We start from the raw sequence: 25,106 nt of genomic DNA, 5'->3' as shown, positions 1-25,106 counted from the left end.
CTGTGCATCTCTGACTGTTTCCCTTTTTCTAATCCACAATTGTAAAGGTAAAATAACTCCCTCCAGGATACCACTGTCAAAAAACAATTTTTAATCACATTTATGTGTTATTCAAAATGGCTTCAAATAAAATACAAAATATTTCCATATTTGATAGATCACAGTGAACTGCAATGCATTGTTGCACAAGGAAAGCAGAAAAGAGGTGGAAAGGAACAAAAGAAATCCACTTCGGCCCATTAGTGTATGATGAAACCAAAGTGAAAATTAATTGTCTGTGATGCAAAACTGTTCATTGATGCAAACAAGGTGATATTGGAAAGTATTGGAACAGGCAGGGTGAGAAAAATGAATTGCTTCTTTGCTGTACAAAATGGCGACGCATGTTTCTTCTTAAATAGATTGGATTTCAGAAAAATACAAGTTCAAGCCATTTAGAAGTAGTTTATACCTATTAAGATATATTGCATCTGGTAATACCCCTCATTATTTGTCAGGTCCATTCAGTAGGTGTGCTTGAAAATTTTACTAGATGTCCCATTTTGATTTCTATCTACTTCTTCTATTCCTCAAGAGCATAACATAATGACATTGTTGCTGGTTACATTTTCAGTTGTTCTGTTGGTAAACTGTCTTACAACATTGAAACTCAGTTTACTTTTGATTGTGAATGGGTGTTTCAGGAGACCATGGTGAGTCAGTGCATTGCTAAGCAAGTCATCAGATTACAACAACCTAAACAAAAACCTGCACTCTTAACAGATTGTTCAGCGTGAAAATCTAGATTCATAAAATCACCAGTAAAAACATGTTATCTAACTAGATTAGTTACCCTACAGTGTGAAAACAGGCCCTTTGGCCCAACAAGTCCACTTTGACCTCTGAAGAGTAATCCACCCAGACCCATTTTCCTCTGACTAATGCACCTAACTGAACCCATGTCCCCAGTGCTGTGAGGCAGCAGTGCTAACCACTGAGTCACCATGCCACCCCATGCAAATATGACTTCCCACTTATCAGTCCAACCTGAACATTGGTCAGGTCTTGTTGCATATGGGCATGGACTGCTTCAGCAGGATGCAGATCATGCTGAACATGGTGCGATTATCAGCAAAAGTCCCTGGTTTTAACCTTAAGAAGGGAACCAGCTGATGAAGCTGAACATGGCATGTCATTCCCTCAGCTTTAAAAAGAATCAGATAACTGCTTGCTAGGGCAAATCAAAGGAGGTTAGATGTGGACATCAAACAATTGGAGGTGAAACTAAACAAAATATAATTGGAAAATGGTTGCTGCTGCGGACAACGATGCAAGTGGTCATCGGTTGAGACAGCTATACCACAAAAAATAATGGATGGATCTTAAGGAGCATGGGTAGACCAGAGATGAGATTTCTAGCATACACAGTTCTTTGTCTTTTTGTGATTAGCACGAGTGGGCCATTTGACCCCTCAATTCTGCTGCATCATTCAATATGAACATGGCTAATCTGAATACTCCTCATTCTTATCAATCTCCCTTCCAACAAAAAAAATTCATCAAATGTTATTTTATAGTCTGCACTTTTCTATTTTCTGTGAATTTCTATTTGTTTCTTCTGACAGCATTCAATACTTGCTAATATATTTTCACAAGCTCTGATCTCCCACCAGTTCCTGACCTGAATGGTCATTTTATCATGCTCATTCCAGACAAAGAGTGCCAAAAACAAAGGGCTGGGGGGAAGGGGAGAAGATGGAGGTTCAGGAACTCATATACTACACAAAAGCCAAATCAGAAAATGTGACATTTGTAAATGCACTCCGATGCTAAGACTGTTACATTTCTGAGCATCATCTGTACTGCATTGTACAACTTTAAAGTATCACAGGATATTTATTTGAAGACTGTATTTGTGGAAATGTCAGATGTAACCATCCTTCTATACATTCAATAACATCTCCTATAGCTAAATGCTCATTTATTTTAGATTATGCCTCTACAAAATTTTTTGGAATATTTTCAGTGTTAAAGGTTGTACGTAAGGTATTGGCTATTGTGCAAAGGCAACACTTTCTGTTTTCTCATTGGTTGAGTCCTATGTATGTGGCAAATCATCTGTGGACAGAGAATTTGCCTTTTTCGGTGAAATGAAATTAAAGAAAATATGCAATCTACACTGGCACAGTGTTAACCTTTCAAAACTACTACACTTCAAAGTTTGAGAGAAGATTTGTAGCTTGGGTGCTCGTTGTTGTGGTTGTGTTGTCGTGAAGCGCTTCACAGGAGGCTCCCAAGCACTGATGATGTCACCTAGACAGGGGACGAAACATCTGCAACACAAATTCCCAACTCGGCGAACAGAACCACAACAACGAGCACCCGAGCTACAAATCTTCTCACAAACTTTGAACACCTACTGGCAAGAGACACTAAGACAAGCCAGGAAATGGGAACCCTGTGCCAACCGCCTATGCGCCACATACGAACAACTCCGGTTCCTGCACACAGAAGCGCTTCACAGGAGGCTCCCAAGCACTGAGGAATTCATCTAGACAGGGGCGAAGCGTCTGCAACACAAATTCCCAGCTCGGCGAACAGAACCACAACAACAACTATACTCTTAATATGTCAAAGAATTTAGCATGTTAAACATCAAGACTCATCTCAGAACATTTTGTTTTGGAATTTTAAGAGGTTTCCAAGTTAAAAATGTAGACAAAGATGATAAGAGCTGGCAATAATAGATGCAATTGCACACGTACAGATGGATCATACTAACACATCTGCATGAAGGACATACACTTACTTGAAAGTTGAAGAAAAACATTTTCTTGTTTTTAAAAAAAAGACTTTCCTTAAAATGCTATTGATTAAATCAATGCATATACACACTTAGTGGCACAGCATAGCTGTGTCAACTGACAACTAGCACAGTCATTCGCAAATGGATTTTTTTTTAAAACCAACAGATTTTTAAATACATTTGAGTCCCTGTAGTACACCTTTGCTGTGAGACATGCAGGTTTTAAACAAGAGCAATTGATTCTGTTTCTTCTATCGAGGGAGTCATTAAAAAAATGTTTGCTATCATAGTCCTGTGCAATGATGTTACATGCATATTAATGAATTTGGCAATTTGGATATAGGGAACATATATATTATTTATCTGTAAAGTTACTCTAATAGCCCAAAGGAAATTCTGTCCACAATGTCACTAGAAAGTTGCTCCATCAAATAAGCTTAAACTCCTGCAGCCCACAAGTAATATTTTATTCCCAACACCAGACATTATATTCTTACACTGATGACATTTTAATGATCACATTAGCTTTTCCTCACCCCACCCATTTCACACACATATAGCCTAAGGAAGCACTAAACGAAGTTTTTTGTACCATCTGTTAAGATGAATTTTACATGCAGCAGGGATTACAGACCTCTGAACCCAATCAATTTTACCTTCAATAGTTGTGTAGTGTTATCTTTTCTTTAGCTAAGAAAATACTTCAAAACTCACAGCATGAACAAGAATTGTACTAAATAGTTACAAGCTTAAAAAAAACAATTCAAAGATGAAAACTGCACATAGTAGTTAAGTCTGCATCAAAAGGAATTGGTGTGGGCTATTCTTCTACTTCACACAAAAGGTGCAAATGCAATATTGTCAATACTCTTGGTTATCTCAATTAGATTTGTCAAGCATGACCTTCCCTTAACAAATCCATTCTGACTGATTAATCCATGTCTCTTCAAGTTCAGATATATTCTATCCCTCAGAATGCTATCTAATAACTTCTCCACTACCGAGCTTGGATTGACTACCCTGTAATTTTCTGGTCTAGGCCTTCTTCCTTTTGTTTCAGTAATGAAAATAAGTCTACAGTCCTCCACCACTCTGACTTTTTACCTGTCGCAAGAGAGGTTTTGAAAATTACTGCTAGAAACCCTACTCTATCACCTGCTTTTCTTCATTCAAGAATACATCTCACCCAGATCTGTGGATTAATGTTCATTTAAGGCTAAAAACCTGCTAGAGCCTGTTAATTTCTTCTAACACTTCACAGTTCTCTACACCAATACCTATACCCATGCTGTATTTTACCATTGTGAAAACCAACGCAGGACATTCACAGAGGACTGTGCCCACCTTATTCTTCCACCTCTTTTTTCTCTTCTTAGATTAGGTTAGATTAGATTCCCTACAGTGTAGAAACAGGCCCTTCAGCCAAACAAGTTCACACCGACCCTCTGAAGAATAATCCATCCAGACCCATTTCCCTCTGACCAAAACACACAACACTATGGGCAATTTAGCACGGCCAATTCACCTGCGGACTGTGGGAGGAAACCAGAACACCTGGAGGAAACCCACACAGACACAGGGAGAATGTGCAAACTCCATACAGACAGTCGCCCGAGGCGGGAATTGAACCCGGGTCCCCTGGTGCTGCGAGGCAGCAGTGCTAACCACTGAGCCACCGTGCTTCTTTAGACATTTTTTAAAAATCCTTCGGGTTTTCCTTTATCCTACCTGCCAATGCTTCCTAATGCATTCTCTATACTTTCCTATTTTTGTTTTTTTTTAAAGTTTTGCTCCTGCACTTTTTATAGCCCTCTAGGAACTCAGTTGTATTTGAGCTCTCAGTATTTGCCACAAGCTTATCTTTCTTTCTTAATTCTAACCTTCGTGTCCTTTGACTAGAATTCTCTGGTCTTGGGACCACCCTATCACTGTACAAGACCTGCATTTTTGCCATTTCCTCCTTGAATGCCTTCCACTGCTCTGAAATTTCTGTCAAGGTGCTGCTCCTAGTCCATTTAGGCCAAATCACATCTTACTTATTAAAATTAGCCTTCCCCAGTTTAGAATTTTCTGGACTTCGTTATCTCTTCCTTTGAGGGCCCTCTTGTAGCACAGTGGTAGTGTCCCTACCTTTGGATTGGGAGGTCCCGTTCAAGTCCTATCTGTTCCAGAGGTGTGTAATAACATCTTTAAATAGGTTGTTAGAAAAATAAGTATTTTCTCCCTTTAGGGCCTATGATATAGGTCAAACTGTGTTTGCCTCCCTTTGCTTTTTACTTCTATCCATGTGGCCTCATTTGATGATCCTTCCAATCCTATTACTGATTCCTTGATTATATTTCTTCAACCTTGCTAAACTCACTTTTTTTCTTATTGAGACAGTATTTCCTCTGTTTTGCAGATTCACTCACTAGGGTTTTAATTTCTAATTCCATACCAGCTTCTTTTTCTTCTGAATTACTCATCAGGGTCCCAATTCCCCGCCAATCACATTTAAATACACCCTAGCAGCATTAGTGAACAGCCCATGATGTTGGTGCTGTTCCTGTTCAAAGGTCTAAAATTTCCTAAAATGATAGATGCCAAGAATTGTATATATAACTTTAGTTAACTGCGATGTCCAATTGGGATACAGTACAATAATAAGTTAGGTTGCTGATCCGTTAATACACAGATAGGAGTTCATGAATGAGAAACAAGTCCAAATCCTATCTTGGTGATTAACAACATGAAATAATAGTCTATTAGTGAAGGAAAACTGCTATCTTCACCTGGCCTTGTCTACACATGGCTCTTCAACAGTTAGGTTGACCATTAACTGCCTTCTGAAATGGCCCAACAAGTGCTCACTTGAAGAAGACCGTTCACCATGATATTCTTAGGGACGATTAAAGATAGACAATAAATACTAGCCTTGAAAGCAATACTCACATCTTGTGGGATGAATTAATTCACCACAGATTTTGAGAGAGGTTATGAAAGTGTCCATCGGTTCCCGGGTACACTTCCGAGCAGGGTTATACCTCATCAAGTCCTGAAGGTTAACTAAACCCAAAAGGTATTTTTAAATAAACCCCATTATCCCTTATGTACTCAGGCTTCAAGAAAAAGACCCTGGGGGTCTTCTGAGTTGAGCAGTTTAAGCATTTGTCTCACACAATGTGGTGCTGAAATAAGTATTTGTTATAATTACTTTTTATTACAACTTAATTGTCAAAAGTAGATCAATTATCTCGGATCTACCTCACCTCCTCTCAATTATCTTGGTCCGCAATGCAATACCATAGTAGAAAGCTGAGACACCTAGAGGCCCTAGTTTCATGGGAGAAAGTAAGGATGGCAGATGCTGGAGATCAGAGTCGAGTGTCTTGCTAGAAAGGCACAGGTCAGGCAGCATCATTGGAGCAGGAGAATCGACGTTTTGGGTATAAGCCCTTCATCAGGAATGAGGCTAAGACACAAATGGGAAGGGGTTGGTGGGAAGGTAGCTGAGAAAGCGATAGTTGGATGAAGGTGAGGGAGAAGGTGATAGGTCATCTACTACAAGCTCACCGACTTCCACAGCAACCAGACTACACCTCCTCCCACCCTACCTCCAATTAAAAAAAAACGCCTCCCCTTATTCCCAATTCCTCTGCCTCCCCCTCATCTGTTCCCAGGATGACCAATTCCACCTCAGAAAGACCCAGATGGCCTCCTTCTTCCAAGATCGCAACTTCCCTTCTCATGTGGTTGATGATGCCTCCAGCGCATCTCCTCCACTTCCCGCACTATAGTCCTTAAACCCCACCCTCCCAACTCAACAAGGACAGAACCTCCCCCAGTCCTCACCTTCCACCCCAACAACCTCCGCATACATGGCATCATCCTCCACCACTTTTGTCACCTCCAAACTGACCCCACCACCAAAGATAGATTTCCCTCTCCACCTCTATTAGCATTCTGGAGAGACCAGTCCCGCATGAGACTGCTTGAACCAACACCTCAAAACAGGGGAAAGCTGATGAGCGAGGCAGCAGACAAATGGGCACGAAGGGAGGAGTGCAACAGTTCTAGCAGATCAACAATATACAGATATGACCTCTGCAACCAGGACTGCCACTCCAGCATTGGTCTCTTCAGTCACAAGCAACGTTGCTTCGGGGAAGCAGAAAGCCAGAACAAAGAGAGTGCACCCATGGTCAGCCATGACCAAAAGGAGACTCGCTCACAGATTTCAAAGACTAACCATCTGGAGCATTTATCGGAATTGTTCGATCAACTTCGGGAGGTAGTCTTGGTAACAATCCAGGCTAAGAGCAAGTTTGCAAAAGCCTAAGTCACATTCCTGGGCCATGTCATTGGACGTGGGCAGATGGCTCCATGAGTTGTGAAAACAAAGGTTACTGGAGAGTTTCCCATACCACTGACGAAGAGGGAAGTACGACAACTTTTTGGACTAAGTGTTTTTTATTGGAAGTTTGTACCGAATTTTAACAGTGTACTTGCTCCACTCGCTGACTTATTGAAGTGCAGAAAATTTCAGTGGACTGAGGAATGTCAAAAGACATTTGAAAACAATGTTAATCACTGTCCTAGTGTTAGCCATGCAAAGCCATTCAAGGTGGCTATCAATGCAAGCGATTTGAGTGCTAGTGCTGTATTCTTGCAAGATGGTGAGAAGATAGAAAGACCGATTGGGTACTTTTCCAGAAAATTGAATAACCTTCAACCGAAATATTCCAAGACTGGGAAGGAGACCTTGAGTTTGGTGTTGGCGCTGCAACATTTATATTGCCAGTAAAGTGTCTGAGACAATTGTACATACTGATCAAAACAAATTATAAAGTTTTTGGAGAAATTTAAGGACAAAAATTCCAGACTATTTAAATGGAGCTTATGACTGCAACCATTCAATTTGAAAATTATGCATGTGACAGAACAAGAGAAAGTAATTGTCACAACTTTGATGAAGGAAGACAGAGGCCTTAAGTGGTGGAAAAATTGGGCTGAAGAGGACTGCAGTTGCAAATGTCTGCATGCTTTGTCAATGCAATGTATATGCATTGTAATGTATTAATAATATAAGACTAAAGGTTTTAAAAATTAAGCCATCTTTGTATATTGATGCTTCTTTTTTTCAAAGGTGGTAAGGTATAATGATACTATGGCTTTCAGAGATGTATTTTGCCCTGCTTATTTTGTGAAGAAAGTTTGAGACAGAAATACAAAGTAGTCTGCTCCAAAGCCAATAAAATAAACAGCTTGTATGGCCTCAGGGCTTTTTTTAAATAAGTTGGAACAATAGAAACAGCCTGAATGGGTGTGGTTATCTCCCTCAGAATCAGGTTTTTTTTTAAGTTTTCGCCTTCAGTAGTAGTTGCTGGGGTCTTGAAGCTAGATGTGAGATGTGAGGTTCTTATTCTTCTCTCTGTTAAAAGCTGAAAGCTGGGGTTCTCTTCCTGCTGCTAGAATTGCATGTGAGACAATCTATTTTGTTGAATTTGGCTTTGTAATATGTATTTATGGGATGTTACTACATTGGAACAGCTAATTAGCAGTAGGTTACACATATTTTGTGAGGCATTTCAATAGAGGCACCATTAAGCTAATTGTTTTTCTTCGTCTGTATTTTAATTACAGAGTATAAATAAAGTATGTTTCATTTCAAGCCTGGTAGTTTGACCAATAGAATTACATCTGGAACACAATGCCTTACTCTAGCCTTTAAGGTCTAGACTATCTTCTTAATATATTTTGAGAGGGTTTCATCTGGCCCATAACATGATGAACAAGGTTTCAGTTCTCAGTTGCTCAGAAAGCACGCTACATTTATACGAATCCTGTACATTCTATGCGGGCAATTAGGAAGGGCAAAGTGGAGGTCACGACTGAGGAATTTCACAACATTCATATTATCAACTTAATATATTAAGCAGAACTTGTCATTGCATTGTTGCCCAAGATCCTGAATAACATTGGCATTCTTTGCCTTAGTTAATAAGCAGCTTGTCAATAGAATTTTGATTACGCATCTAATAAACCAAAAGGTCAGGAATGAAGACCTATGAGCATTGAACAAAATAGCTCACAATTACAACTTCTCCATATTGACCTTTTGGTTGCAAAGCTGTGCAAGGATTCCTGCCACAACTGACCTTTACCAGTGACATTATCCATCAAAATATTTAGAAACTGACAGACACTTTCTTGTGCCCAAGGCACCACTCTACCTATTCACCTCATGCATTGAAAGTAGCTTATGTCAGATCCTCAATTAGATGTTTAACATGAATGAGATCATAGCTTTACAGAAGCATTTTATAATTCATTCAGCCAAAAAACACTTTGGTTCATTTTAGAGATCATTGACCAAACAGAACACTCACATATAGACTATTTACCGGGCATTTGTTGAGTTACAGAAAGATCTATTGCTTGTTAACAATGTTGTACATTGGCCTAAAATACAATAAATATTTTGTCTTACTATAAACTGTTCTTATGAATGTAATGTATCTCAATGGGCAATCAAGTTGAGAGCAGTTTGCTATTTGTGGTTTTCTCAAAGGAAACTGACAGCCCTCGATTTACTGACACTAATTTTTCAGTTGTTCTGACATTCACTGCTATTTCATATAGAGATACATTAGAATCTAATGGAAGATTCAGCCCTTGCTCATAACTCTAAATCACAAAAACATGCATCAAAAGATTCTAGTTCAAATTTCTGATTTGACTTGCTAATCACTATAAACTGCTCGAAGTTTTCACCAAGCAAATTTTACTCAACCGTCCTGGGGACAATTCATCTACTTAATTTCCTACTCCTGTGGTAAAATATCAACTTACCTCTGCAATCCCTGAGAGAACTGCTTTGTCCACATTCATGAGTACCTGTTCATCTGTCTGGCACACTCCAGAAGACCATTCTGCACAACATTGGTGAACCCAGCAATGGCCTGTCATTGAAAAATTAAAAATGTCAAGCAACCAATAAAATTTCATTTAGCATTTTAAACAAATCAGTATAATGAACTTAACTACCTACATAATTTCCAACACCTCAGTAAAATAGCCCTTCGGATGTCTAACTTTTACACTTCTGGACTATTTTCAAGCTTGTATAATTTTACTTCTAATGGTAACCGTGTGTTAGCTTAGAGCTGAACAAGTCACAGACATGACCTGTGTTGTTAATTATTGCATCAGCACCAGTTGCCTGGTGGTACATAACGGTCTTTTCAGCAAGGAATTCTTCTATTTCTCATGCCATTTGGACTATAAATGGTCAGTACTAAACATTAGATGCATTACGGCTGGATCATAACAATGAACTGTACGGCCAACATAGCAAAATGCACACTCGGTAGGGACACTTTGAGCCTCCATATGCTTAGACTATAAAGAAGCATAACTAAAATTCAAAAAGGGAAATTCGTTATACTATTGAACATTTTTTTATACTGTGGATAATTATTCTTATGTACATTAGAAAGCATCACCATCTTTTTAAATGATATTTTACTTTGCAAGTCACTATCTACTACAGTCACTGTGATTACTTCAGACTTTGCGCAGTGAAGGGTATAGACTTATCAATATGGTTTTATGTAAGGCAGATTGTATCAATACAACTGGATGGTTTAACCTGGACAGGACCAAGACTGATGCCCCAGAGTGAGTAGTGTGGTTGGGATGGGTTCACAGAATGATGAGGAGTCAGAACCTAAACAGGGCTGAGAAAAAAATTCAGGCAATTCCCTGTCAATTAAAAATTTAAAACCTTCTTCAACTGGTACAATTTTGTTTTACATTTTAAGTGATTAAACATAAATTTAATTATCTATATTTTCCCGACATATCAGTAAAACAGTTCTTAAGATGACTAATTTCTTACTTCTGGTATGGGAAACAAGGGAAAGAGAAAAAAGAACAGTAATAACAGGAAGAACAATAAAATGCAAAATTTGTAGACAGGGTAATCAAGGGTGGGAGGCAAACAGGGTCACAGCACAAAGAAATGTTACGATGATTAAAAATGGCAGAAGGCAAGCCTAAAGGCTTTATATTTTAATGCAGAAGGTATTCGGAATGAGATGGATGAGCTGATGGCAGAAATTGAAGTAAATGGAGAAGATCTCATAGTTATGATGGAAACATGTTTACAAGGAGATCAAATTGGAAACTGAATATTCAGGTATATTTGACCTTTCAGAAAGACTGGAGGGAAGGAAATGGCATTGGAAAGTTCCATTAAGAAGAGATGGCATGAGGACAGTTGAGAGATTGTCCAGGCTTAGATGATGTAGAAGCCATCGGGTGGAGGTAAAAGCAGCAAGGGAAAGAAGACAATGGCACAAGTAGGATGTAGATCTCCAAATGTTAGAGACACAATAGGAAAGGAATAAATTAACAAATAATAGGAGCACAGAAAAAGAATAGAACAATATTATGGGTGGCACAGTGGTTAGCACTGCTGCCTCACAGCGCCAGAGACACTGGTTCAATTCCTGCCTCAGGCAACTTTCTGCGTGGAGTTTGCACATTCTCCCCGTGTCTGCGTGGGTTTCCTCCCACAGTCCAAAAATGCGCAGGTTAGGTGGATTGACCATGCTAAATTGCCCATACTGTTAGGGGAATGGATATGGGTGGGTTGCTCTTCGGGGGTTCGGTGTGGACTTTTTGGGCTGAAAGGCCTGTTTCCATACTGTAAGTAATCTAATCGAACCTAATAATTATAGGTAACTTTAATCTTCATGTTGATTGGGTTAACCAAATTAGAAAGGGTAGTTATAACAACAAATTCCTAGAGTGATAGGTCATGGACCCAACCAGAGACCAGGTTATCCTGAATCAGGTAGTGTAAGTGACCTCAGAGTAAAAGATCTCCTAGGAAGCAGGATCATAACACGATGAATTTAACTTTCATCTTTGAGAAATTTAACTTTGAGAAATTTGGGTCAGAAATAACTGTTTAATTTAAGATAATTACAATTAGATGAGGATAGCATTAGAAAAAAAAGTGAACTGGATGGATAAATTAGCAGGAAAGACAGTGACCAAGTAGTGGCACAAATTAAGACGGTAATTCATGACTCTCAGCAAAAATATATTTCAGTAAGGAGGAAAGATTCTGAGAGGGGGATAAACCAACCATGGTTAGCCAAGTTACTTAAGATCAGCATTGAAAGAAAAATCATATAAGGATGCAAAAGTCAGTGATAGCCCCAAAGTCTAGGATAAATTCAGAATCCAGAAAAAACAACAATGAAGATAATAAAGAGACATAAAATAAACCATGAGGGCAAACCAGTGAAGAATATAAAAGCTGACATAACAGCTTCATAAAGGAAAAAGGAAGACAGAGGTCAAAGTGAACAAAAGCACCTTAGAAAGTGAAATGGCAGAGGAAATAAATAGATATTTTGCATATGGTGGAAGATACTTCCAATATCCCATAATACTAAAATATGAGACAAATTAAGTCCAGTCACCATCACTACAGGAGTAATATCAAACAAACTAATAGGGTTAAAGGCAGATAGGTCCCCAATCCTGTTGGCATTCATGCTAGATTTCTAAAAGAGGTAGCTACAGTAATAGTGGATGGATTTATATAGATTAGATTACTTAGTGTGGAAACAGGCCCTTCGGCCCAACAAGTCCACACCGACCCGCCGAAACGAAACCCACCCATACCCCTACCCCTACATTTGCCCCTTAACTAACACTACGGGCAATTTAGCATGGCCAATTCACCTGACCAGCACATCTTTGGACTGTGGGAGGAAACTGGAGCACCCGGAGGAAACCCACGCAGACACGGGGAGAACGTGCAAACTCCACACAGTCAGTCGCCTGAGGCAGGAGTTGAGCCCGGGTCTCTGGCGCTATGAGGCAGCAGTGCTAACCACTGTGCCACCGTGAATTGTATTAATTCTGGAGAAGTACTGGAGGATTAGAAAAATTGCCAATGTGACACCTATTCAAAAATGGAGGGAAGCAACAGAAAAGGAACTATAGGTTGATTAGCCTAACATGTATTGTTTGAAAAATGCTGAAATTAATTATTAAGGAAGTAATAGCAGCACATTTGGAAAATCAAAATCTAATCCTGCAGATTCATGTTAGGGAAATCATGTGACTAATTTATTTGCATTTTTTCAGGAAATTTTAACTAGATTGGATTGACAGAAACCAGTAAATGTATTGGATTTGACTTCAAGACAACATTTGACAAGAAACCTTACAAAAGGCGAAACCATAAGAAAAAGAACCTATGTATTGAAGGCTGCATTTTGGCATGGAAAAAGAATTAGCTAATGAGCAGGAAATAGTGAGTAGAGAAAAGCGGTTCTTTTTCAGGTTGGCCAAGTGTAAACAGTGGGGCTCCTCAGGGATCAGTGCTGGAACCAAACTGCTTACAATGTATATTAATGTCTCGGAAGGAGGAAGCCAATGTACTGTCGCCAAATTTGCAGACGTTAAAAATAGGTGGAAAAGCAACTTGTGTGAGGGATGCAAACAGTTTACAGAGACATACTGATAGGTTAAATAAATGGACAAAAAGTTGGCAAATAGAGTATTGCGTGGAAAAATGTGAAGTTGTTCATTTTCAAAAGACAACAAAAGAACAGAGTATTATTTAAATGGAGAAAAACTGCATAAAGCAGGTAATCAAGGAGGCTAATGGAATGCTGGTCCTCGAGAGTTGGAGTAGAAATGTAGGAAAGTCTTACTGTAACTGCATAAGATGCTTATAAGACCATATGTGGAGTACTGACAGTAGTTCTTGTCCTCTTACTTAAGGAAAGATATAATTTCACTGTAAGTAGCTCAGATCAGGTTGAATAGGATGATTCCTGGTAGGGAGGGATTGCCATTTCAACAATGGTTAAACAGATTATCTAAGATTGATAAATCCCCAGGAGTTGATGAAATGTATTCCAAGATTTTGTGGGAGGCCAGGGTGGAAATGGAGAGCCCCTCGGGGAGATACTTTTATCATTGACAGCCATGGTGAAGCACCTGAAGATTGGCTAATGCTGTGCCATTATTTCAGAAAGGCTGTAGGGAACTACAGACCAGTGTGCCAACGTCTGTGGTAGGTAAGATGTTAGAGAGGATTCCGAGAGACAGGATCTACAGGCATTTGGCAGGGCAAGGATTCATTTGAGATAGTCAGCATGACTTTGTGCATGGGAAATCGTTTCTCATGAAATTGATTGAGGTTTTTGAAGGGTGACGAAGAAAGTAGATGAGGGCAATGGGTAGCCATTGTCTACATGGACTTGAGCAAGACCTGTGACAAGGTACCACATGGAAAGTTGTTCAGTAAGGATTTCAAGAGAGCTAGCCAACTGGATACAAAATTGACTTGATGGAAGAAGATGGAGGGTAGTGGGAGTGATTTTTCAGATAGGAGACCTGTGATGAGCAGTATGCCACAGTGATTGGTGCTGGTTCCCACTGTTAATCATCATTTATATAAACATTTAGATAACATTCTAGAAGGGATGATTAGTAAGTTTGCAGATAACACCAAGATTACGGATATTGTGGACGGTGAAGGTTATCTGTGCCAGTGGGCAGACGAATGGCAGATGGAGTTTAATTTAGATACGTGCAAGGTGCTGCATTTTGGTGGGCCAAACGTAGAGTCAATGGTGGGGCCTGGGGAGTGTTATAGAAGAAAGAGATCTAGGAGTACAGGTTCACAGCTCCTTGAAAGTGGAGTCACAGGTAGACAGGATGGTGAAAGAGGCTTTTGGCATGCTAACTGTCATCAGTCAGAGCACTGAGTGTAGGAGTTGGGACATCTTGTTGTAGCTATACAAGAAGTTGGTATGGCCAGGTTTGGAGTACTGTATGCAGCTCTGGTCACCCTACTGTAGAAAGGATATTATTAAACTAGAAAAGATTTATTAGGATGCTATCTGGACTGGAAGGTTTGAGTTTATAAAGAGAGATTGGATAGTCTGGGTTTGGCTCAGGTTCCCTGCACATAGGACACTGAGGTCTATAAAATCATGAGGCATAGATAAGGTTGATAGCCAATAGCTTTTTCTCATGGCTAAGGGAGTCTAAAATTAGAGGGCACAGGTTTAAGGTGACAGGAGAGATACAAAAGAGTTCATTCGGGCAATTTTTTCACAGCGGGTGGTGAGTGTCTGGAATGGGTTGCCAGAGGTACTGGTGGAAGTAAGTACAATTTCATCATTTAAGAAACCTGGCAGCACAGTGGCTCAGTGGTTAGCACCGGTGCCCCTCAGCACCAAGGACACCCAGGTTCGATTCCAGCCTTGGGTGACTGTCTGTGTGGAGTTTGAACTTTCTTGCCGTATCTGCATGGGTTTCCTCCCACAATTCAAAGATGTGCACATTAGGTGAATTGGCCATGTTAAATTGCCCATAGTGTCCAGCCATGTGCAGGCTAGGTGGGTTAGCCATGGAAAATGTAGGACCACAAGGATGGGTGGGGGATGATCTTTAGAGGGTCAGTGTGGACTTGAATGGGCTGAATGGCCTGCTTCCACACTAGCGACTGGGAAAAAAAAATTTAGACAGGTACATGGATGGGATAGGTATGGAGGGAAACAGACCAAATGCAGACATATGGGACTAGTTTAATTGTGAAAACTGTGCTGCATGGGCAAGTTGGGCCGAACTACCTGTGTATCCATGCTGTGGACCTCTATGACTATTGAGTTTCGGTTAACAACCTAGTCACTCGAGTTTGGAAGAATGAGTGTGTTTAAGAATGTTTAAATCTTATTTAAACATACAAGATTCTTCAAGGGTTTGACAGGGCAAAAGCTGAGAGGTTGATTCCCCTCATTGCAGAGTCTAGAATAAAAGGCAGTGTCAGTGTAAAGGGACGCCAAATTAAAATAGACACAAGGAGGAATTTCTTTTCTCAGAAGTTTGAGGTTCTTTGGACTTCTTACCACACACATCTGTGTGGGCAGAGTCTGCGTATATTTAGGGAATCAAGTATAACTGGACTTGGAACAGTAAACTCTGTTTTCTCTATACAGATGATACCAGACCTACTGAGTTTCTCCAGCAATTTCCGTTTTTGTTTGTTTCAGATTTCTAGCATCTGCAGTTCTTTGTTTTATTTTAGAGAAAGGACAGGAAAGTGGACACGAGCAATGTTGGGACAGACATGGAGCAGTAGACTTGATGAGCCAAATGACCTGCTCATGTTCCTATTTCTTATGGTCTGTTCGATCAGGATGTATTAATTCTAGAAGATTTAGGAAGAAACAGTGCAAGATTAACTCCACTGATTGGTAGATAACTGAAGTGCTGGAATGGGAAGTATTTATCAGTGTAAGGTCAATGGGAAGTTATTTAACAAGTCACAAATGTTACAAAATGGAGTATGTCACAACTGGTTTTGGAATCGGAGTCAATCACAACCTTTAATAAGGAAATAGATAACTATTTAGGAAGAACAATTTATTCGGACTACAACAGCCTTTTAATACCTGAAGGCTCAAATAAGGCCTGGACATCAATATCATCAGGAAGGCCAACTTGAGTGAGCTCATCCCAATATCTGCTTGTCTGTTCTTCAGAAGCCACTGGAACATTAATACACGTTGAGATGGGCATTGCAGCATGGCAAGGAGACCTGATACAAAACAGTTCGTGAAAAACTGAGCACATAAGCATTTCAAAATAATTTTGCTTAAGATTCAACATATTTCTAAAGCTTTAATTTTACACTGATTATATTGCAAAAACTATTTAGAAAAGATAAAGTATAATCTGCACAACCAATGCTGTAAACTATCCAGGACCTGTAATCAAATATACAGTAAACTTATGGGTTTTATAAAATATAATCTGAACAGTGGATACATATCCTCCACTCGATAGCCTGAAATTTCATGTTAAAAATCACAACACCAGGTTATAGTCCAACAGGTTCAATTGGAAGCACTAGCTTTCGGAGCTCTGCTCCTTCATCGAGCGGTTGTGAGGTGAATTTGTACTCGCAGAGTTACATTGTACTTTGATCAAAAACTGCATGAATCCATGTAAGACATTTAACTCAGATTTTAGATTAGAATCAGTCTAAACATTATGGCACAGACAACAGCATACAGGGGGTTAACATCTTCATCACATTATCTGGGTTGACACCAATTGTTAAAGTTAACTTGAGAAAGTAACTTTTAAAAGATGTTTTGTGATTTACATATGAAAGAAACTAACGTCGTCATTCTAACAGATGAGAGACTTAACTAACAATCAAGGTATTATTCAATGTGTAATTTCAGTTACATCACACTGTAAACTTTTGCTATAAATTGTGTCTTGTAATCGTGTACTCCACAACCACCCGATGAAGGAGTAGCGCTCCGAAAGCTAGTGTTTCCAAATAAACCTGTTGGACTATAACCCGGTGTTGTGTAATTTTTAAACTTTGTCACCCAATTCAACACCAGCATCTCCAAATCATGTGAAAGGCACAAATCAGGAGTGTGATAGAATACTGACTACTTGCACTAAATAAGTGCAGTTCAAAAAGCTGGAAACCATCCAAGACAACAAAGTCAATTAGACTAGCACCACATCTACAAATATTCATTCCCTCCACCACCGACTATTTTAAAATTCACTCATGGGATGAGGGCTTCTTTAGTTAGGCCAGCATTTATTGTCTATTCCTAATTGCCCAGAGTCAATCACATTGCTGTGGGTCTGCAGTCATGTGTAGGTCAGACCAAGATGACAGACTTCCTTTGCTAAAGGACATTAGTGAACCAGATTGGATTTTCTGACAATAGACAATAGTTTCACAATCATCATTAGACCTTCAATTCCAGATTTTTTATTTAATTCAAGCTATCATGGTCAGATTTGAACTCAAATCCCCAGAACATTACTCTGGATTAATAGTTGAGCAATAATACCACTAGGGCATTGCCTTCCCGATTTACTCAATAATCAAATACAATTTTCACTTGATTCTTAATTTTAGCTTTCCAAGCCACATTCAGATGAGCCATTATCTTACCAAATGGTACAGCAGGTACAAGAGCTGAGCAGAAACATAAAACAAGGATGGGCCTTTTAACCCCTTGGGCCTGTTCTGCCATTCAATTAGATCATGGTTGATCTATGGCCTAATTCCAAACACTTGTCTTTGGCCCATATCGCTGAATACCTTTGCTTAACAAAAGTGTACCTGTGTTAGGTTTAAAATTAACAACTGATCTAGCATCCACTGTCATTTGTAGAAGACAGTTCTAAATATCTACCACCCTGTGTATAGAAGTGAACCTGCACCCTGGCCCTAATTCTCAGATGACAGCCTACTCATTTGTTTGTGCATTTTCCTAACCTTTATATTCATCCTTGCTAAGTGCACTACAATTCTTTTACAATTTAGGAAGCATCTATATTTAGTCAAAAACAGAAAATGCTGGAGAAACTCAGCAGGTCTGGCAGCATCTGTGAAAAAAAAACAAAGTCACCGTTTCAAATCCAGTGACTTTTCTTCAGTTTCTGCTTTTATTTCAAATTTGTGTTTATGTTTTCAATCTATATTTGGCCTTTCTCCACTCGTTTTTTTTGTCACCAATATTGGAATTTACTACTAAAGTTGATACAGCTGTGTGGACAAGATTAGGGACTGCAGTAAGGATAAGTGAAGTAACTATGGCATGTCACAGAGAAACCATTGAAGTAGTGGGAGGAAATAAGAATATAGCATTAGTGTGGACAACATAGATACTGTTCTCTGCAACTGTGAACATAAGTCCAAGAGCTGCGCTATCCAACCTTTATAAAATTAAACCCCTCAGAGCTGCTGAAGGGGCCTGGAGTGGGAGGGATCCAGTTATTGCTTGATTTCCTGATGAATAGCTCTTGCCCGAAATGTCGATTCTCCTACTCCTCAGATGCTGCCTGACCTGCTGTGCTTTTCCAGTGCCACACTCTCGACTCCAGTTACTGGTGCCCACATTGACGACGATAAGGTTAAAAAAACAAAGAGGTTTGCTGAAAGATTTTGAACAGCTAGGAGCTAAATTAATAAAGAAAACCTCCAACTTAATAATTTCAAGATTTCTACCGTCGCCACGAGCAAACTGGCAAAGGGTAAATCAAGTCATGGACTTAAATGTGTAGCTCAAAAGTTTTATGCAGGAGGAATGGGGTTCAGTACATGAGACACTGGTGTCAGTATTGGGGGGAAACTAGCACTGTTCTGGTGGAGCAGCTTTCACATGATATGTTCAGAGACCAGTGTCCTTGAAGGAAAAGGCTATCCTTACCAGATCTGGACAACATGTGACTCCAGATCACAGAGGAAAGTAGTTGACTCTTAACTGTTTTCAGGAATTACGGATGTGCAACAAATGCTGATGCTGACATCCGGTGAATGAATAAAAACAAAAGTAAAAGATCCCCTCGGACCATAACATAACATAATTTAGCATTCAGTGAGGATGAGAAACTTGGGTCAAAAGCAACTGTTAATCGAGGATAATTATACAGGGAGAAGAACAGATTTGGCTGAAGTGGACTGGGCAAGTGGTTTAGCAGGAAAAAAAAACAGTTGATGAAATATGTCTAAGAAAATAGTTCACAGCTCACAATAAAGATATAGCTCAGGAAGAAAGGGGATACATGGGCCACGATCGACCAAGGATGTTATTTTATCAAATTTAAAGAAAAAATATAAAATATGGCAGAGATCAGTGGTAAGCCATAAAATTCGAAAAAGTCAAAAACATGACCAAAAAAAAAGGGAGAGAATAAACTGAGGTAGCTCGCAATTTCAAAATAGTCAGCATGAGCTCCCTTTCTAAAAATAGAATAGAAAGACTAGAATGAACTTAAGCCCCTTACCAAATGAGCATAGCAGGTTCTGATGAAGGGCTTTTGCCCGAAACGTCGATTTTCCTGCTCCGCGGATGCTGCCTGACCTACTGTGCTTTTCCAGCACCACTCTAATCTAGACTCTGGTTTCCAGCATCTGCAGTTCTCACTTTTGCCTCCTTACCGAATAAGGCTGGGCAAGATCATTATAATAGGGAACCAGGCAACGGTAGAGATGTTGAATAAATACTTTGCACCAATCTTCTATACATTAAGTGAAATACCACATGGATCAGCGTTGGGACCCCAATTATTGACAATAGAGGAGAGAAGTGAAGGAATGCGTGTCTGCATTGGTTTCCAACACGTGCTCTGGTTTCCTCCCACAGTGCAAAGATGTGCAGGTTAGGTGGATTGACCATGCTAAATTGCCCATTGTATCCAGGGATGTGTAGGTTAGGTGGATTAGCCATGGGAAATACAGGTTTAAGATGGGGTTGGGTCTGAGTAGGATGCTGTTCAGAGGGTCGGTTGAGACTTAATAGGCCAAATGGCCTGCTTCCACATTGTAGGAAGTCTCTGAAACCTGGCCTTTGTGTCAGACCCAGGGCAATTTGGGAAATTTTGCATACTTTGATGAAAAAAATTTAACTTTTGTGATAAATGTAGGAATAAGAGGCTTGATTTCCAGTACATTATCCCAGTAAGTCAAAACGTTTGCAGGATCTAGTCAGGGCTGAATTTAAAATATCGACAACAAGGATTTGAGTGTAGTATTAGTAACTTACAGAGGAAGAGAAACACCAGAAAAGAGCAAACAACAAATGACACTGGAAATGCAAAGGATTTTCTGAAGAGGCTCGAGTTGTCCTCAACAGTCTAAAGGAAACTTTCAAAACACAATTTCATTGAATTGGCAGATAAACTGGAGGCAGCATTGCCTGGCAGAGCTGCAAAGTCAGAAATAATGGAGGCACTAGCACAGCACTTGACTTTGGTACAAATACGAGAGAGACCAGGTACTCGAGGTAGTGACACACTGGAATCAGGTCACGTTAGGACACATTTAAATCACCTACAAAACTGACAACTCATGTATCAAATAGCTTAAAGCAGCAAGTGATCGAGCTAAGCAATCATACAACTAACAGATCTCAGCACAACAGACCTGCCACATCCAGCTGTAAATGGTGGTGGACAATTAAGCAATTCACTAAAGGAGGTGGTTCCACAAATATTCATAACCACAATGATGGAAGAGATAAGTAATCAGTAAAAAGGCTTTTGCAACATACTTCAGCCATAAGTGCTAAGTTGACAATTCAGCTCAGCCTCCTTCAGAAGTTCCTAGCATCACTGATGCTTGTGGGCGGCACGGTGGCACAGTGGTTAGCACTGCTGCCTCACAGCGCCTGAGACCCGGGTTCAATTCCCGACTCAGGCGACTGACTGTGTGGAGTTTGCACGTTCTCTCCGTGTCTGCGTGGGTTTCCTCCGGGTGCTCCGGTTTCCTCCCACAGTCCAAAGATGTGCGGGTCAGGTGAATTGGCCATGCTAAATTGCCCGTAGTTAGTGTTAGGTAAGGGGTAAATGTCGGGGAATGGGTGGGTTGCGCTTCAACGGGTCGGTGTGGACTTGTTGGGCCGAAGGGCCTGTTTCCACACTGTAAGTAATCTAATCTAATCTAATCTAGTCTTCAGTCAATTTGATTCACTCCACATGATATTAAAAAACAGTTGGAGGCATTGGAGACTGCAAAGGCTGTGGGCCCTGACAACATTACAGCAACAGTACTGAAGGCTTCTGCTCCAGAACTTGCCACACCCCTAGCCAAACCATTCCAGTACATATGCAACACTGGCATTTATTTAACGATGGAAAAAATTGCCCAGTTGTCTCAAACGCAAAAAGTATTCTGTAGTAAGTATCATGCATGACAGGTAGCAGGAAAGCTTTGATCGGTAATCAAACCAGTACCTTTGACAACCAGTTCAAATGTTAGTAGATTATGTAGGACCATTAGTGGCAGACGAACTTTAATTTAGATAAATGAGAGGTGCTGTATTTTAGAAAAGCAAATCAGATCAGAACTTATACTGACAATAAGCTCAGGCTGCTTTCCCTGGGGCATCAGAGGCTGAGGGATGGACCTTATAGAGGTTTATAAAATTATGAGGGGTACAGACAGGATAAATAAACAAGGTCTTTTCCCTGGAGTCAGCGTCCAGAACTAGAGGGCATAGATTTAGGATGAGAGCGGAAAGATATAAAAGGGACCTAAGGAGCAACATTTCACAGAGAGGGTGGTGCGTGTATGGAATGAGTTGCCAGAGGAAGTGGTGGAGCTAGTACAATTACAGCATTTAAAAGACATCTGGATGAGTATACGAGTAGGAAGGGTTTAGAGGGATATGGGTGAAGTGCTGGCAAATGGGACTAGATTAAGGTAAGATATCTGGTCAGCATGGATGAGTTGGACCGAAGGGTCTGTTTCCGTGCTGTACATCTCTATGACTCTATTACTGAAAATGAAAGCAGGTCATCAGCATACCCTTACAACTGTGGATATGACGACCCAAGTCAGAAGCTATCCCTTTAAGGAACATGACAGCAGAGGTAGTCATAGAAAATTTAACTTTGTTTTTGACTCATTATGTACTAGCAAATGAGAGACAGTCCCATCAAATTTTTGACTTTACATCTGAAGATTCCCACGAGCTCAGTTCCAGTTTGGGCATAATACAGCTACAGTCAACTGCATATCATCGGTAAGCAACACTTTCAAAAATCATGTTTAAGGCACACTGTCACAAATACCCACATAGAGTCAGAGAGATGTACCGCATGGAAACAGACCCTTCAGTCCAACCCAACCCAACTAGATATCCCAACCCAATCTAGTCCACCTGCCAGAACCCGGCCCATATTCCTCCAAACCATTCCTATATATGTACCCATCCAAATGCCTTTTAAATGTTGCAATTGTACCAGCCTCCACCACTTCCTCTGGCAACTCATTCCATACACACGTCACCCTCTGCATGAAAACGTTGCTCCTTAGGTCTCTTTTATATCTTTCCCCTCTCACCCTAAACCTATGCCCTCTAGTTCTGGACTCCCCCACCCCAGGGAAAAGACTTTGTCTATTTATTCTATCCATGCCCCTCATGATTTTACAGATGTCTGTAAGGTCACCCCTCAGTCTCCGACGCTCCAGGGAAAACAGCCCCAGCCTGGTCAGCCTCTCACAATAGCTCAAATCCTCTAATTCCAGCAACATCCTTGTAAATCTTTTCTGAACCCTTTCAAGTTTCACAACATCTTTCCAAAAGGAAGGAAACCAGAATTGCATGCAATATTCCAACAGTGGCCTAACCAATGTCCTGTACAGCCGCAACATGACCTCCCAACTCCTGTACTCAATAGTCCGACCAATAAAGGAAAGCATACCAAACGCCTTCTTCACTAATCTGTCTACCTGCGACTCCACTTTCAAGGAGCTATGAACTTGCACTCCAAGGCCTCTTTGTTCAACAATGCTCTCTAGGACCTTACCATTACGTGTATACATCCTGCTAAGATTTGCTTTCCCAAAATGCAGCACCTCACATTTATCGGAATTAAACACCATCTACCACTTCTCGGCCCATTGGCCCATCTGATCAAGATCCTGTTGTAATCTAAGGTAACCTTCTTCAGTGTCCATGACACCTCCAATTTTGGTGTAATCTGCAAACTTACTAACTATATCTCTTATGCTCATGACTGGAACAAAGGCTTAAATTTGTTACTATGTTACCAGCAATTCCACAAATGAATCCACTGGCTTAGTTCATTTGAATTGAGTTTTAGCTGAGGTTAGAGATCCATTAAAACTGATTAGAGAAAAATGCTTTAACCAAAAAGATGAATCAATGTTGGATTACGTCTCCATGTTTCTAGGAAGACTCTCTGGCATACAGGATAGCAAAAGAGCATTACAAAGCTTAAAAGCAAAAATGAAATAATCGGCAGGTAAGCATTCAACAAATGGAATGTTTCAAGCAGAGATGAACTATTAGCACTGTTGCCTTTGCAAGAGGAACTGCTGAAAGAAAAGTCCAGCGGTCCACATAAGATAGGAACATTATCTGATAAATAGCTCAGATTGTAGGAAAAAGAATTGGTTATGTTACATAAACATAAGGTATCATCGTATAGAAGAGTATGAGGATGAGCAAGTCTATCAGGTAGTAAGTAGTTGAAAAAGTGACAAAGTAAGAGTCAGGTAGAAAGAGAAGCAGATAGTTCTCAAAGCAGATAATTCTATTAGCTAAAATAATTGAACAGATTTCTTAGTTCTTTCCCTCCATTCATAACACCATCTTTTATTTGCCTGTCTGTGTCGGGGAGTTTTAACTGGTGGGTCTTGTGTTTTAGGTTCATGAATGCTAATCACAGATAAAGAACTATTTATTTGTCATACATAGTTCTTTTTAAGTTCAGTAACTTAGTCTGTGGTCTTGGTTAGCCTGGCTCTATCCAAAAGGTAAACTGGGCACTGTGTATTTTGATAAACTAACTTTGTGACAACTGAAGGAATAGCAAGTTTTGATTTCCAATGCACGACGTCAGGGAGGCGTAGATCGAAAAGATTTTGAACTGGGGAGAGTGGAAGAGAAAAACAGAATTGAGATCTCAAAAAATCTTTAACCTGGTAAATTATTTTAGCTGCTAAATCAGTGGCGAATGGGCTAGCGGTATTATCACTAGATTATTAATCCAGAAACTCAGATAATTTTGTGAGGACTTCGGTTCAAATCCTGCCATGGCAGAAGGTGGAATTTGAATTCAACAAAAAATCTTGAATTAAGGGTCTAATGATAAAGTTGAAATTGTCAATTGTCGGGAAACACCCACCTGGTTCACGAATGTCCTTCAGAGAACGAAATCTGTCATCATTACCTGGTCAGGTCAACAAGTGACTCCAGACCCACAGCAATGTGCTAGACTCTTAACTGCCCTTGGGGCAATAAATACTGGCTAAGCCAGACACGCCCACATCCCATGACTGAATTAAACAAAAAAGAAATCACGTACTGCATTACCGTCATTCCCTTCCTTGTTTCCAATTCCTCATATTACATCAGCAACAATCCCCCACAACTTTTCACTAACGTCTACTTAATTGATTATTGCTAAGAAACCATAACTGACAAAGAGCTAGAATTCTGACTTGGACAAAATCCAGTTTGGCTCCTAGAACAGGTTACATCACCACACTTCAACATCACTGAAAACTGAAGAGGATGTCAAAATAAACAAATATGATTCAGTTCCGTTCCAACATTTACACAGAAAATAGCAAATTGCTTAGGGAAGCGATATGAAGGTGTATGCAGCCCTGATTGCTTGAGCTGAAGACAAAACAAGTAAGGATTACACATACCCAGCTTAATCCATTCTACCACCTAGGCCATTGTGCACAAGTGTAAATCTTAAATTTAACTAGTTTCCTTGA

The 25,106-nt window shown here is 40.0% G+C and overlaps 1 protein-coding gene across 5 annotated transcripts in view; it reads right to left on the bottom strand.

Annotated features, from left to right (window-relative positions):
* The window catches only part of kmt2ca (lysine (K)-specific methyltransferase 2Ca), a 590,636-nt gene that overhangs the window by 351,605 nt on the left and 213,925 nt on the right, over positions 1-25,106 (bottom strand). For all 5 annotated transcript variants that reach the window (XM_060825139.1, XM_060825142.1, XM_060825140.1 and 2 more), the window contains exons 6-7: positions 16,261-16,406; positions 9,617-9,726 (exon numbers count right to left, since the gene is read on the bottom strand). In XM_060825139.1, coding sequence (XP_060681122.1) covers positions 9,617-9,726; positions 16,261-16,406 — 256 coding nt within the window. The remainder of the gene's footprint in view (positions 1-9,616; positions 9,727-16,260; positions 16,407-25,106) is intronic.

Source organism: Hemiscyllium ocellatum, chromosome 5, assembly GCF_020745735.1.
Source record: "Hemiscyllium ocellatum isolate sHemOce1 chromosome 5, sHemOce1.pat.X.cur, whole genome shotgun sequence".
Classification (NCBI taxonomy): Eukaryota; Metazoa; Chordata; class Chondrichthyes; order Orectolobiformes; family Hemiscylliidae; genus Hemiscyllium; species Hemiscyllium ocellatum.
The sequence above is the reverse complement of the archived record's forward strand: the minus strand, read 5'-3'. Positions and strand labels throughout refer to the sequence as shown.